The sequence below is a fragment of the Bos taurus genome, chromosome 4, assembly GCF_002263795.3.
Source record: "Bos taurus isolate L1 Dominette 01449 registration number 42190680 breed Hereford chromosome 4, ARS-UCD2.0, whole genome shotgun sequence".
Lineage (NCBI taxonomy): Eukaryota > Metazoa > Chordata > Mammalia > Artiodactyla > Bovidae > Bos > Bos taurus.
In genome coordinates, this window is record NC_037331.1 from 62,662,033 (window position 1) to 62,674,922 (window position 12,890).

At 41.7% G+C, this 12,890-nt stretch overlaps 1 protein-coding gene across 2 annotated transcripts in view; it reads right to left on the reverse strand.

Annotated features, from left to right (window-relative positions):
* Nucleotides 1-2,248: 2,248 nt before the first annotated feature.
* Nucleotides 2,249-12,890, reverse strand: part of BMPER (BMP binding endothelial regulator) — a 252,730-nt gene continuing 242,088 nt past the window's right edge. For both annotated transcript variants that reach the window (XM_059885635.1, NM_001077997.1), the window contains 1 exon segment: nt 2,249-3,649. In XM_059885635.1, coding sequence (XP_059741618.1) covers nt 3,468-3,649 — 182 coding nt within the window. In that variant the 3' untranslated portion in view covers nt 2,249-3,467.

Genomic DNA, 12,890 nt, shown 5'->3' on the forward strand with positions numbered 1-12,890 from the left:
TCATGGACATGTACAACATTATTCTCTATTCCTTCTTGTGTGTCTGAAATATTTCATAGAAAGAAAGACCTTTCCAGTAAAAATGGTTTCTTCGTGTTCGACAAAAGGTGGGGAAGAGTCAGTCACTGGTCTTTCTCCTTTTGAGGGGCGGTGCCCTTTCACAGGCTAGTGGTATGTTACTGAGTCCTAGCTTGTACTGCTCACTGAATGACATTCATCTAGAGATTAATTGTTGGGGCAAGAAACAGCAACTTTATTCAGAAATCTTGCAGACCGAGAAGATAGTAGACTAATGTCCCAAGGAATCATCTAACCTGAGTTAGGATTCAGATTTCTTTTCTATATACCAAAGGGGAGGGGGTGTGACTAGTTGTTGCAAACTTCTTGATGTCAGAATCCTTTTTTTTGCCCTTGTCAAATAGGTCAGGCCACAATGTTCCTATAAACCACCACCAAGACAAATGTTATTCTCTGTTCTGCAACTTTCTCTATGAATGGAGACGAGTTATACATGTAAAAGCCAGAGCCTTGAGAATGGGGTATCCATATATTTCAGTCTACAGGCAACATTCTTAACTTAATACAAAAGCAATAGAATATGAAATGGATCCAATATGTAGTCAGATTTGTTCTTATTGCACTCAGGTGTTCAGTAAACAGTGAGTTTAAAGGGGTGGCTTTTCCCTGGTGGCTTAGACGGTAAAGAATCCACCTGCAATGCGGGAGACCTCAGTTCAATCCCTGGCTTGGGAAGATTCCAAGAAGGGAACGGCTACCCACTCCAGTATTCTTGCTTAGAGAATTCCATGGAGAGAGAAGCATGGCAGGCTATAGTCCATGGGATTGCAAAGAGTCGGACACAACTGAGGGGCTTTCGCTTTTCACCTGAAGATTTGGTAATTCTCAATGTGTTTGGATTAATTGGCATCAGTAATAGCCTTCTTCTTCAGGAATAAAAACATGTATAAAGATTAAACCTTCGATAAGGTATGTGACACAACCTTATAATTGAGCCCCCCAAATGGATGGAAGCAGTCCATGAAGAAGAGCCTTCATCATTTTAATCATGGACAGCCATGATTAAAAGTGTTGGGAAAGAGGCTATTTAGTCTTAATCGGTAGAAGTACTCAGTCCTTGGATGAATCATGAGCAGTGAATAAATAACCTACAATTTTCCCTTCTGCATCCCTCTTTCATGGAGAAAAACCCAGTGTGAACTGGAAATGAATTTAAAGGTACTATACACAAATGAATAAATGAATAAAACAGAAGCCAACCAGAAAAGTTGATTTGCGACTGATTTGCCCTGCCTCTCCTTTGAGAACAGTGGGAGAAGTAAATGAGATTATGAGTGTAAAACGGTTTGGAAAACATGTCTCAGATTTCTGTTCATGTAATCTCACTAGTCGGAGAAGGCAATGGCAACCCACTCCAGTACTTTGCCTGGAAAATCCCATGGACGGAGGAGCCTGGTGGGCTGCAGTCCATGGGGTCGCTAAGAGTTGGACACAACTGAGCGACTTCACTTTCACTTTTCATTTTCATGCATTGGAGAAGGAAATGGCAACCCACTCCAGTGTTCTTGCCTGGAGAATCCCTGGTGGGCTGCCATCTCTGGGGTCGCACAGAGTCGGACACGACTGAAGCGACTTAGCAGCAGCAGCAGCAATCTCACTAGTGGTGGAGTGAGTGTCTAGGCCTCCTGATCATCAAATCTGCCCATATACTACCAAGCCTCTTTACGTTTCAGAGAAGCAAAAGTACAGCCCAAGATCTTAAACAAAGTGGACAAGATTACAAACCACACCTGGAGCCCAATTCTCTTACATCAAAGTCCCTTTTCCAAGTGCAGCACTGAAGTGCTGGTTCCTTGTGTCCCGGATACTGAGGATGGTCATGACCCAAGCACAACAGTCACAACCACATTCCCTGATGTCCCAGCCACTCACTATTAAACTGTGTAACTCATTCAATTTACTCAAGCCGCTGGAGATGCCCCAGTAAAAACTCCAAACTAATCCTTTAGCTGTCATGAATATATGAAACAGGAACACAAATGTCTTAACAAGCAATGGCAATATGCTGACTATCAAAACTTTGGAGGCTTGTTGTTAACTACTAATAATACTCTTTATAAAAATGTTATTGCATGGTATATAAAATATATCTAAATAAAGTTGCTAAAATGGATGAACTGATGTTGCCATTTATAAAGTATAACATACACATTTTGAAATAGAAAATGCATTGTTGTAAAACTTAAGCTCTTTATTTACTATAACACAGAACATTTTATTTTTAGACATCAGTGGGTTTGATTTTGTTACATTCTCACTTATTCAGCGAAAAACAAAAGTCAGGAAAATCCCATGGTGACTAGTAGTAACCTATCAGGAAATGAGAGCAAGCATGTAGACCATTCTTTGTTTGGATTGATGTTAAATCAACTGATCAGTAAAGCCTTTCTTTCTAATAATTAGGACAGATTCCGTTGCAAAGAGTGTTGGACTAGGAGTCCTCTAGAAATAAAGGCTTTCACTTTATACATGGAATAGTCACAAAATATAGATAGCTTACTTTGACTCAATTGGATTTGTTCATCCTAAACTGCCATGAGATTCAGAGAAATGGGTATTTTCTCGTATGTTGTGCAACAGTTTCTTCAAATATCTGCTCATGCCCAGTTAAACTAACAAGATATCCAGACACTCCATCATCTCAGTGTGGGACACAGAGGTGGCCACATCCATCATACACACATATATAATTAGGAGACTTGGGGAATATGCTAAGAGGGCAAGAAATCATTTGCTTCTTCGGTTATGCTTTAGTGACGAATATACATTTCTTGGTAACCAGCCAATCAGTTTTGGAAATAATATCAGACCATGACCCAGTAAAGTCCAACAGCCTATCCCTTGCTTACATGCACCATTAAAGCCTGTCGCCAATCACCAGCCATCTCTCTCAGGCATACTTTCCTTTCTCTGGAAGCAGAAATACCCCAAAATAAATTTGCCCTTCTCCAGAAAAAACACACTCCCCATTCAACAGCAAATCCTGATCCAAAGAAAAAATTAATTCAGGCAGGCAATTTTGATCTCTTAGAAAACTTTCCTTAAAAATGACAAATGTGTGTGATGGTAAAGCCATCCAATATGTCTGCATGCTGCCTTATTAAATTAAAAACACTTGATTTATTTATACAATGTCTTCAATGGCTTACAGATTAGGATCCTAGAAACAATACATGGCTTATAGCAAAAAATATACATATAAGAATCCACCTATAGTTTATATAAATGATGAAATGCTTCTGAATATATCTATATATCTATATATGTACACATATATACTCTGTGTGTGTGTTTGCAGAATCAGCACACAAATACTGCAGTCTTTCATTGGCTCTTCCACTTCAGTGTCAAGGACACTAGGTTCAAAGTCTGAAGGAACGGAACAAAGGTCACCGCTGAGGACAGAGGACTGGCTTGATGCACCTTCCTTTGTGAAGGACCAAATTTGCTGGGCAGTGACACCCAGCAACGCACGGCTTATTGCAGGGGCCGATCTCATTCCAGTTGTCACAGGTCTTGGCACATCCTGGGCCACAGGTATCATACACGGCCCCATGCTTACACTGGGTGGCTGGAAAAGAGAGGAGATGAAGGTGAGATGTGAGCAAACAGCCAGGTTAATTCACCCTCAGCCCCATGCCATTCCCACAGGCTCATGTCACTCATGGCATGGGTCTCCCCACAGCTCAGGTGCACATCTGCCTCCTAACAAAAGAAGAACAAGAACCCAGCACTTCCCAGACACTCTGGGAATCACCTGCATCTGGAAAAACATGAAACATCCACCTGCTGAGCCAGTGAACTTCAAAATGAAAGAAAATGAGAAAGTTTTATTCCCAGATAGGAAAGACTATACATTAGTAAAGCTACATGTAAATCTACAGGTTACCTAGATATTGAGAATGGTATGAAAAGTTAACTCCAAATAGTTCTTCCAGTTGTTGAGCTGCAATGAATAGGAATCATTGTTGCAACTACCTTGATATTCAGATATACAGAATTACACATACAGGAGATGCGGTTTTGATCCCTGGGTTGGGAAGATTCTCTGGAGTAGGAGATGGCAACTCATTTCAGTATTCTTGCCTGGGAAATTCCATGGATAGAGGAGCCTGGTGGGCTACAGTCCATGAGGTTGCAAAGAATCTGACACGACTTAGCGACTAAACACTACCACCACCAACTCATACAGGAAAAAAATCTGCCAAGGATATTAGAAATGTGTGACATACTTTAATCTAGTTACCATGTGTTGAATTAATCAATTTGAAACTAGTTAGAGCAAGAGATGGGTAGAGCCCAACAGAGAAAAATTAGATGTGTGACTGGGGAGAGGGAAGTAGCTGGCTGGCTGGTCAGAGAATATGAAAATGATGGTGTAGCCAAATCATAGCAATTTACTATCTTTGTTCAGTTGGAGCTAAAATGATTTTGACAGTATTCTGAAACTTACCAAAAATTCATGAATAGATTTGTCAGAAAAAAAAAATACTGCCAGCATTCTGGAAGTTTTATGACACGCAGACTTTTCCATCTGAGTTACTTCCAATGACAATCAAAGGTGGCACCCCTCATTCTCAGGAGGAGGGATGTTGACACATGTAAGAATTTAGAAGAATCCTCTTGAAGAATAGTAATAACCGTCCAAACTCCATCTGTAGCTGTTTTTGTCTTCAGTTCATGGCACACAGCTCCTAGAACACCTGGAAATCTCCAGAGTGTTCGTATGCCAATAGGGCTGGTGGTTGGGGTCCCCAGACAGCTTCAGAATGGGGACTGCTCACCAGAAAGACCAAAGCATGATTAAAGGCTCAGAACTTTCAGCACTTTTTGCCAGGGATGCAGACAGGGACTGGATATTGAGATTATCACTTTCAGTCAATGATTTAATCAACTATGCCTACATAGGGACTGCTGCTACCGCTGCTAAGTCGCTTCAGTCGTGTCTGACTCTGTGTGACCCCATAGACGGCAGCCCACTAGGCTCCTCTGTCCCTGGGATTCTCCAGGCAAGAATACTGGAGTGGGTTGCCATTTCCTTCTCCAATGCATAAAAGTGAAAAGTGAAAGTGAAGTCGCTCAGTCGTGCCCGGCTCTTAGCGACCCCATCTCCATACAAATCCCTAAATGACTAACGACAGGGTTCAGAAAACTTTGGAACAGGAGGACTCATTGAGGTGCTGGGATTATGGTGTCCCCGCTCTATCAGGACAGAAGCTCTTGTGTTTGGGGGACACTTCTGGAACCTACTCTCTGTGCCTCTTTATCTGGCTGTTCATTTGTATCCCTTATAATAAACGGCTCAGACAGTTTATTAGAGAATCCCAGCTGCAATGCAGGAGACCCAGGTTCAACCTCTGGGTTGGGAAGACGCCCTGGAATAGAAACTCACTCCAGTATTCTTGCCTGGAGAATCCTAAGGACAGAAGAGTCTGGCAAGCTATAATCCATGGAGTAGCCAAGAATAGGACACAACTGAGCAACGAACACTTTCACTTTACTTTCAAGAGTAGATAAGGGTTTTTCAGAGTTTTGTGAGCCCTTCTAGAAAATGATTAAGCCCAAAAGAGAAGGAGGCTGTGAGAACAGCTCTCTGCCCCTACACTGTAGCCAAGTGGAGCAGAGAGAGGGTAACCTAGGGACTCAGTACTTGGCAACCAGCATCTGAAATGAGGTGTCTTATGGGACTGAGCCCTTAAACCTGTGGAGGTTGATGCTAACTCTGGGCAGTTAATCTCAAAACTCTACTCAATGTCCTATGGTGACCTAAATGGGAAGAAAATCCAAAAAAGAGTGGATATAAGTATATATATAGCTGATTCAGGCTTCCCTGGTAGCTCATCTGGTAAAGAATTTGATTGCAATGCAGGAGGCCCTGGTTTGATTCCTGGGTCAGGAAGATCCCCTGGAGAAGGGATAGGATACCCACTCCAGTATTCTTGGGCTTCTCGTGGCTCAGTCAGTAAAGAATCGGCCCGCAATGCGGGAGACCTGGGTTTGATCCCTGGGTTGGGAAGACCCCCTGGAGGAGGTCATGGCAACCCACTCCAGTATTCTTGCTTGAAGAATCCCCATAGACAGAGGAGCCTGGTGGACTTCAGTCCATGGGGTTGCAAAGATTCAGACATGACTGGACAACTGAGCACAGCACACAGCGGATTCACTTTGCTATGCAGTAGAAACTAACACAACGTTGAAAAGCAGCTAACTTCTTGCAGACACCTTCTCACTCTTGGGCTTCTTTATCTTCTCTTTAACACTAAAGGTTCAAATTGCCTCCAAGACCCTTTCCGTGACATTCTTTTCTCTTCTCATTAATTCTCTTCTCCTACCTTCCCTTCTTCTTTCTTCCCTTCCCTCTCTTTCTCTATCAGTTATTAAATATTAGCTCTAATTTCCAGTCAAAACACTCTGAAGTTGATTATCATTAGCTTGGATTCTCTCCCCAAACCAATCATTTTTCCAAATCTTAATTCAAACATCACCTCCTTCAAGTAGCTTCCTGGATCTCTCCAAGATACCCTTCCCTGCTCTGCATCCAACAGCACTTCTCACATTACAGTTACCTGCTTACTTGTTTTAATCTCCCAGTTATGTGCATCTGTGGGCTTCCACTGTGGCTCAGCTGGTAAAAAATCCACCTGTAATGCGGGAGACCTGGGTTCGATCCCTGGGTTGGGAAAATCCCCTGGAGAAGGGAAAGGCAACCCACTCTAGTATTCTGGCCTGGAGAATTCCATGGACTCTATACTCCATGGGGTCGCAAAGGGTCGGACACCACTGAGGGATTTCATCTCACTGTGCATCTGTAGCTCCTATTTGGAGACCTTCGCAAGAGTCTCCTAAGGGTCTTTTAAAAGACATATATTCCTCAGTCCCTTCCCTAAAGATTTTTGCTCTATGTCTACAGTGGAGCCTTGGGCAGCTGTAAATTTTAAAGGTTCCAGGGGTCACTATAACAAGCACCCTTGCTTGAACAGAATGAACCACCAAAGCTAGGGCTCCTGAGGGCAGAGTCCTTGTCTTCCATGATGTAAAGTTCTGGCACAAGGCCAAGCAGAGAGGAGCAGCTTAATAAATGCCTGTGCCTGTTGGATGATGATTTAATCTTAATGAAGTTCCATCCATCATCTTGATTCCCAATTTGGATTACATTTGGCTGGCCTTGAGTTCATTTTCCACTCTGCTGCTTCCAGAATGCCTCTTTCAACTCACTTTTCGCTCCAGATACTTTATTCCCCTCAGATCTCGCAAAGATCCCTCCTACTATGAAAACTCGGCAGATTTCCTGTCTCTCTCACCCACGTTCTTTCCTTTTCCCTCCTTCTCCTACAGACATGTGTTCCCCCATGTCTTTTCCTCTCTCTGACCTCTCAAGTCTTTCTTCTAACTGCACATGTACTTTCCTACTGCTTCTCTGTGACATCTTACCTTCGACTACTGAACAGATATTTTCCTCACCATTTGTTAGGTAGAAAATGCAGAACTACTAGGGGAAAAGTGGATTATTTTCACCATTGCTATTCAATTCAAATTAAATCAATAAACATTTACTGAGTATCTACTATGGGGCAGGCATCCTCTTAGGCCAGGGAATCCGATGTGAATCAGATACCATCTCTGAGGTTTAGTCTCAGGAGCCAGGACTTAAAACCAAATGGGTGATTTAAGTCAGTTCTAATGAGGTGGATGAACCTATAACCTATTATACAGAATGAAGTAAGTCAGAAAGAGAAAGATAAATATCATATTATAACACATGTATACGGAATCTAGAAAAATGATACTGAAGAATTCTAACGCATGTATACGAATCCAGAAAAATGGTATTGAAGAATTTATTTACAGGGCAGCAATGGAGAAACAGACATAAAGAACAGACTTATGGACATGGGGAGAGGGGATGCGAGGGTGAGATGTATGGGAAAAGTCGCATGGAAACTTACATTACCATATGTAAAATAGATAACCAATGGAAATTTGCTCTATGGCTCAGGAAACTCAAACAGGGGTTCTGTACCAACCTAGAGGGGTGGGATGGGGAGGGAGATGGGAGGGATGTTTAAAAGGGAGGGAATATATGTATACCTATGGCTGATTCATGTTGAGGTTTGACAGAAAACAACAAAATTCTGTAAAGCAATTATCCTTCAATAAAAAAATAAATTAAAAAAAAAAAACAAATGGGTGAAGGAGACACAGAAATGGATTCCTAATTAAATGCAAGATGAACACATTAGAGAGTAAGAATGAAGTACAGTGGATCAGTAAGAGAGACATCAACTCAACATTGAGGTCTGGTTAGGGATTAAGATAGGCTTGATAAAGGACAGAAATGGTATGGACCTAACAGCAGCAGAAGATATTAAGAAGGGGTGGCAAGAATACACAGAAGAACTGCACCAAAAAGATCTTCACGACCCAGATAATCACGATGGTGTGATCACTCACCTTGAGCCAGACATCCCGGAATGTGAAGTCAAGTGGGCCTTAGAAAGCATCACTACAAACAAAGCTAGTGGAGGTGATGGAATTCCAGTTGAGCTATTTCAAATCCTGAAAGGTGATGCTGTGAAAGTGCTGCACTCAATAAGCCAGCAAATTTAGAAAACTCAGCAGTGGCCACAGGACTGGAAAAGATCAGTTTTCAGTCCAATCCCAAAGAAAGGCAATGCCAAAGAATGCTCAAACTACCACACAATTGCACTCATCTCACACGCTAGTAAAGTAATGCTCAAAATTCTCCAAGCCAGACTTCAGGAATATGTGAACCGTGAACTTCCAGATATTCAAGCTGGTTTTAGAAAAGGCAGAAGAACCAGAGATCATATTACCAACATCTGCTGGATCATTGAAAAAGCAAGAGAGTTCCAGAAAAACATCTATTTCTGCTTTATTGACTATGCCAAAGCCGTTGACTGTGTGGATCACAAGAAACTGTGGAAAATTCTGAAAGAGATGGGAATACCAGACCACCTGACCTGCCTCTTGAGAAATCTGTATGCAGGTCAGGAAGCAACAGTTAGAACTGAACATGGAACAACAGACTGGTTCCAAATAGGAAAAGGAGTACGTCAAGGCTGTATATTGTCACCCTGCTTATTTAACTTATATGCAAAGTACATCATGAGAAACACTGGGCTGGAGGAAGCACAAGCTGGAATCAAGATTTCTTGGAGAAATATCAATAACCTCAGATATGCAGATGACACCACCCTTATTGCAGAAAGTGAAGAGGAACTAAAGACCCTCTTGATGAGAGTGAAAGAGGAGAGTGAAAAAATTGGCCTAAAGCTCAACATTCAGAAAACTAAGATTGTGGCATCTGGTCCCATCACTTCATGGTAAATAGATGGGGAAACAGTGGAAACAGTGTCAGACTTTATTTTTTTGGGCTCCAAAATCACTGCAGATGGTGACTGCAGCCATGAAATTAAAAGATGCTTACTCCTTGGAAGGAAAGTTATGACCAACCTAGATAGCATATCAAAAAGCAGAGACATTACTTTGCCAACAAAGGTCCATCTAGTCAAGGCTATGGTTTTTCAGTGGTCATGTATGGATGTGAGAGTTGGACTGTGAAGAAAGCTGAGCGCTGAAGAATTGATGCTTTTGAACTGTGGTGTTGGAGAAGACTCTTGAGAGTCCCTTGGACTGCAAGGAGATCCAACCAGTCCATTCTAAGGGAGATCAGCTCTGGGTGTTCATTGGAAGGACTGATGCTGAAGCTGAAATTCCAATACTTTGGCCACCTCGTGTGAAGAGCTGACTCACTGGAAAAGACCTTGATGCTGGGAGGGATTGAGGGCAGGAGGAGAAGGGGACGACAGAGGATGAGATGGCTGGATGGCATTACCGATTCGATGGACATGAGTTTGGGTAGGCTCTGGGAGCCTTGGTGATGGACAGGGAGGCCTGGCATGCTGCAATTCATGGGGTCGCAAAGAGTCAGACACGACTGAGCAACTGAACTGAACTGAACTAGGGATTTAGGAAGACTTCAGAAAATGGATCCCACTTAGATCTTAAAAGATGACAAGACACTGCTAGACAGACAATGGCAGAAGTTTTCCAGGCAGAGAGAGAGCATGGTGCCATGGGAGGGGGTGGGGGAGCAAAGAGGGTGCAATCAGCAACAATAAGGAGCCATGACCCAATCATAAACTGGAGGATCCTTGGTTTGTTGGAGGAGAAGCAAGGAATTTGAGAATGAGAGTGGGAGGAGACAAAGGCAGAGAGGTGGGCAGGGGCTGTAATCCTTGAGGGAGTCTTAGAAGGGTTTTAGGGGGATAATATGATTAAATTTGCCTTCAATTTGGCACAACTTTTATACAATCCTAGAAAGTTAATCCTGACTTGGATCTTGTTTTATCCTCCATGCATCCAATATTTTTCAAACTTGTAAAAGGCAAACAATACTGACAACATAAATGTTATCTGTTTATACATGTGCATTTGAAAAGGTTTCATTTGATTAAATACATGTTTTAAAAACTAGAAAATTACCAGAGTGGTTAGGGTTGTGCTTGTGCTCAGTCATTTCAGTTGTGTTCTACTCTTTGCAACCCTATGGACTGTAGTCCACCAGACTCTTTAGTCCATGGGATTCTCCAGGCAAGAATACTGGAGTGGGTTGCCATGCCCTTCTCCAGGGGATCTTCCTGACCCAGGTATTGAACCCAGGTCTCCTGCATTACAGGCAGATTCTATACAGCTGAGCCACCAGGGAAGTCTGTGGCTAGGGTTAGCAGGTATATATTCTTAAGGGCTATTCTGTAAAGCATGCAAGGAGCATTACGTGTTACTTTATGTGGTGCCCCATGAAGGCATTACGTGTTGGCATTATCAATAGTTAGCAAGCATAGATTTGTGCCCTTTGGACTCAGCTGTTCCCACAACCCCCTTCTGTGCTGAAGGTTACAGTGCTGACCTTATCTCCTAACCTTTATAGGAGATGTCTAGTCACCAGAGGATATCAGTGTGTATAAGTAGAGCAGAGGTGCTGCAGGCAAGGGGCTAGAATCACCTGAAGTCTGCTGAATAAAGCAAGGAGGAAACTCCCCACAGAAGCCAGCAGATTATCTCATCTGCTGCAGAAATACACACACCACTTTGAATACCTCCGAATCTTTCCCACTTATAAAATGTATTCCTGAAAAGTTCAGTGACAATTTGCAGGAAATCTGCTAAGGATGGCAAAGTAAGATGCAGGAGCAAGACCATAGGAAAATTATTGAGTCAAAAGGTACCAAGTAACAAAGATTAGGAACAGGTGAATAGAAATTGGAAAGGTCCACACAACATAACATAACAGCAGAAGATAAGATGGTTAGAGAGCATCACTGACTCAACAGACATGAATCTGAGCAAACTACGAGAGAGAGTGGAAAGCAGAGGAGCCTCGTGTGTTATAGTCCACAGGGTCCCAAAGAGTCGGACAAAATGACTTAGTGACTGAATGACAACAAACACAACAAATATTTCAATAAATTAGTTGATGCTAATATAAATACACAAATAAATATATACTCATATGTAAATATATATATATAAATTTTTAACTCATATTTTTGTTTCTATTTTATAACTAATGTTTATTCTTACAATAGGCTGACTTTTTTTTTTTACAGTGTACTTGCTTTTTTGTGCTCTCCTAATAATTAAGAACAGGGGCTATAATGCAAACTGAGCTGGGTTTGAGTCCTAGCTTTCTCACTTTCTAGCTGTGTGATTTTTAGCAAATTACTTAAATATTCTAAGCCTTGATGTCCTTTACTGTAGAATGTGGGTAATATGGAGTGGGGATTAAATAAGATAAATACGATAAAAAAAATTAAATAAGATAAAATAAAGTGCCAGAATAGTCCTTGGGGCAAAGGAGGTGCTTAGAAAATAGTACATATTAATATAAATGTTTATTATTAAACTTTTATGGACCTTCACAATAGCCCTCTGCATATCATATTGTGTTTAGTAATTCCTGTACTAAACTAGAGTTTCATTAGTCCTTCTCACCACAGCTGATGGGCATACACTATGTGGTAGTAGTCATGGTAATACTAAAATCCAGCCTTCTGAGAGATGTCACTTGTTCATTCAGAGATTCTTGCTTGGCTGGCTTATCTATCCAATTTACAAGCTTTTTACTCTGGAAGATTTCTCTTCTCTATATTAAGTGGTTTTAAGTGCTGTCATAAGTCAAAAGATCTGAGAGCTAAAAAAACAAGTAAAGAGTATTCTTAGAGTCTTCAATATTCCAGATGAAACAGAAATGAATCTACTGAGAGATGCTGCACATCTCCATAAATACCAACTGTCAATCTGTGGAAGTTCAGTGTGTATGGGTGTGTGTGTGTGTGTGTAAAATGGTCCCCTGCAACCAAACATTGACAGTTATACTTCACTCAGATGGTTCCACTAATTTTAAGTGGTAAATGGAACCTTTCAGAAGTCATATTCCCTTTCCATAAGAAAAGTAATTTAGCTACTGAGATTCAGTCCCTGAAATCAGGATCCTGGGACAGGAGGAAAGTGTAGTCCTCAAATGCACTGGGTGTACTGAACTGGTGTTAAATATAGCTCAGCATGAGTAAGAGAGGGTTCACATATTCTGTATCTGATATGATCCTTGTCACAGCATCATAGCTAATAAAATTAACAAAGTTCTGCTGAGCTCAACATTACACCAGGATGAATGGCTGGGCCTTGAGTCCACATATTTTATTCATTTCCTGGTAGATTCAAGGGAAAGTGTTAGTTGTGTCTGACTCTTTGTGACCCCAAGGACTGTAGCTCACCAGGCTCCTCTGTTC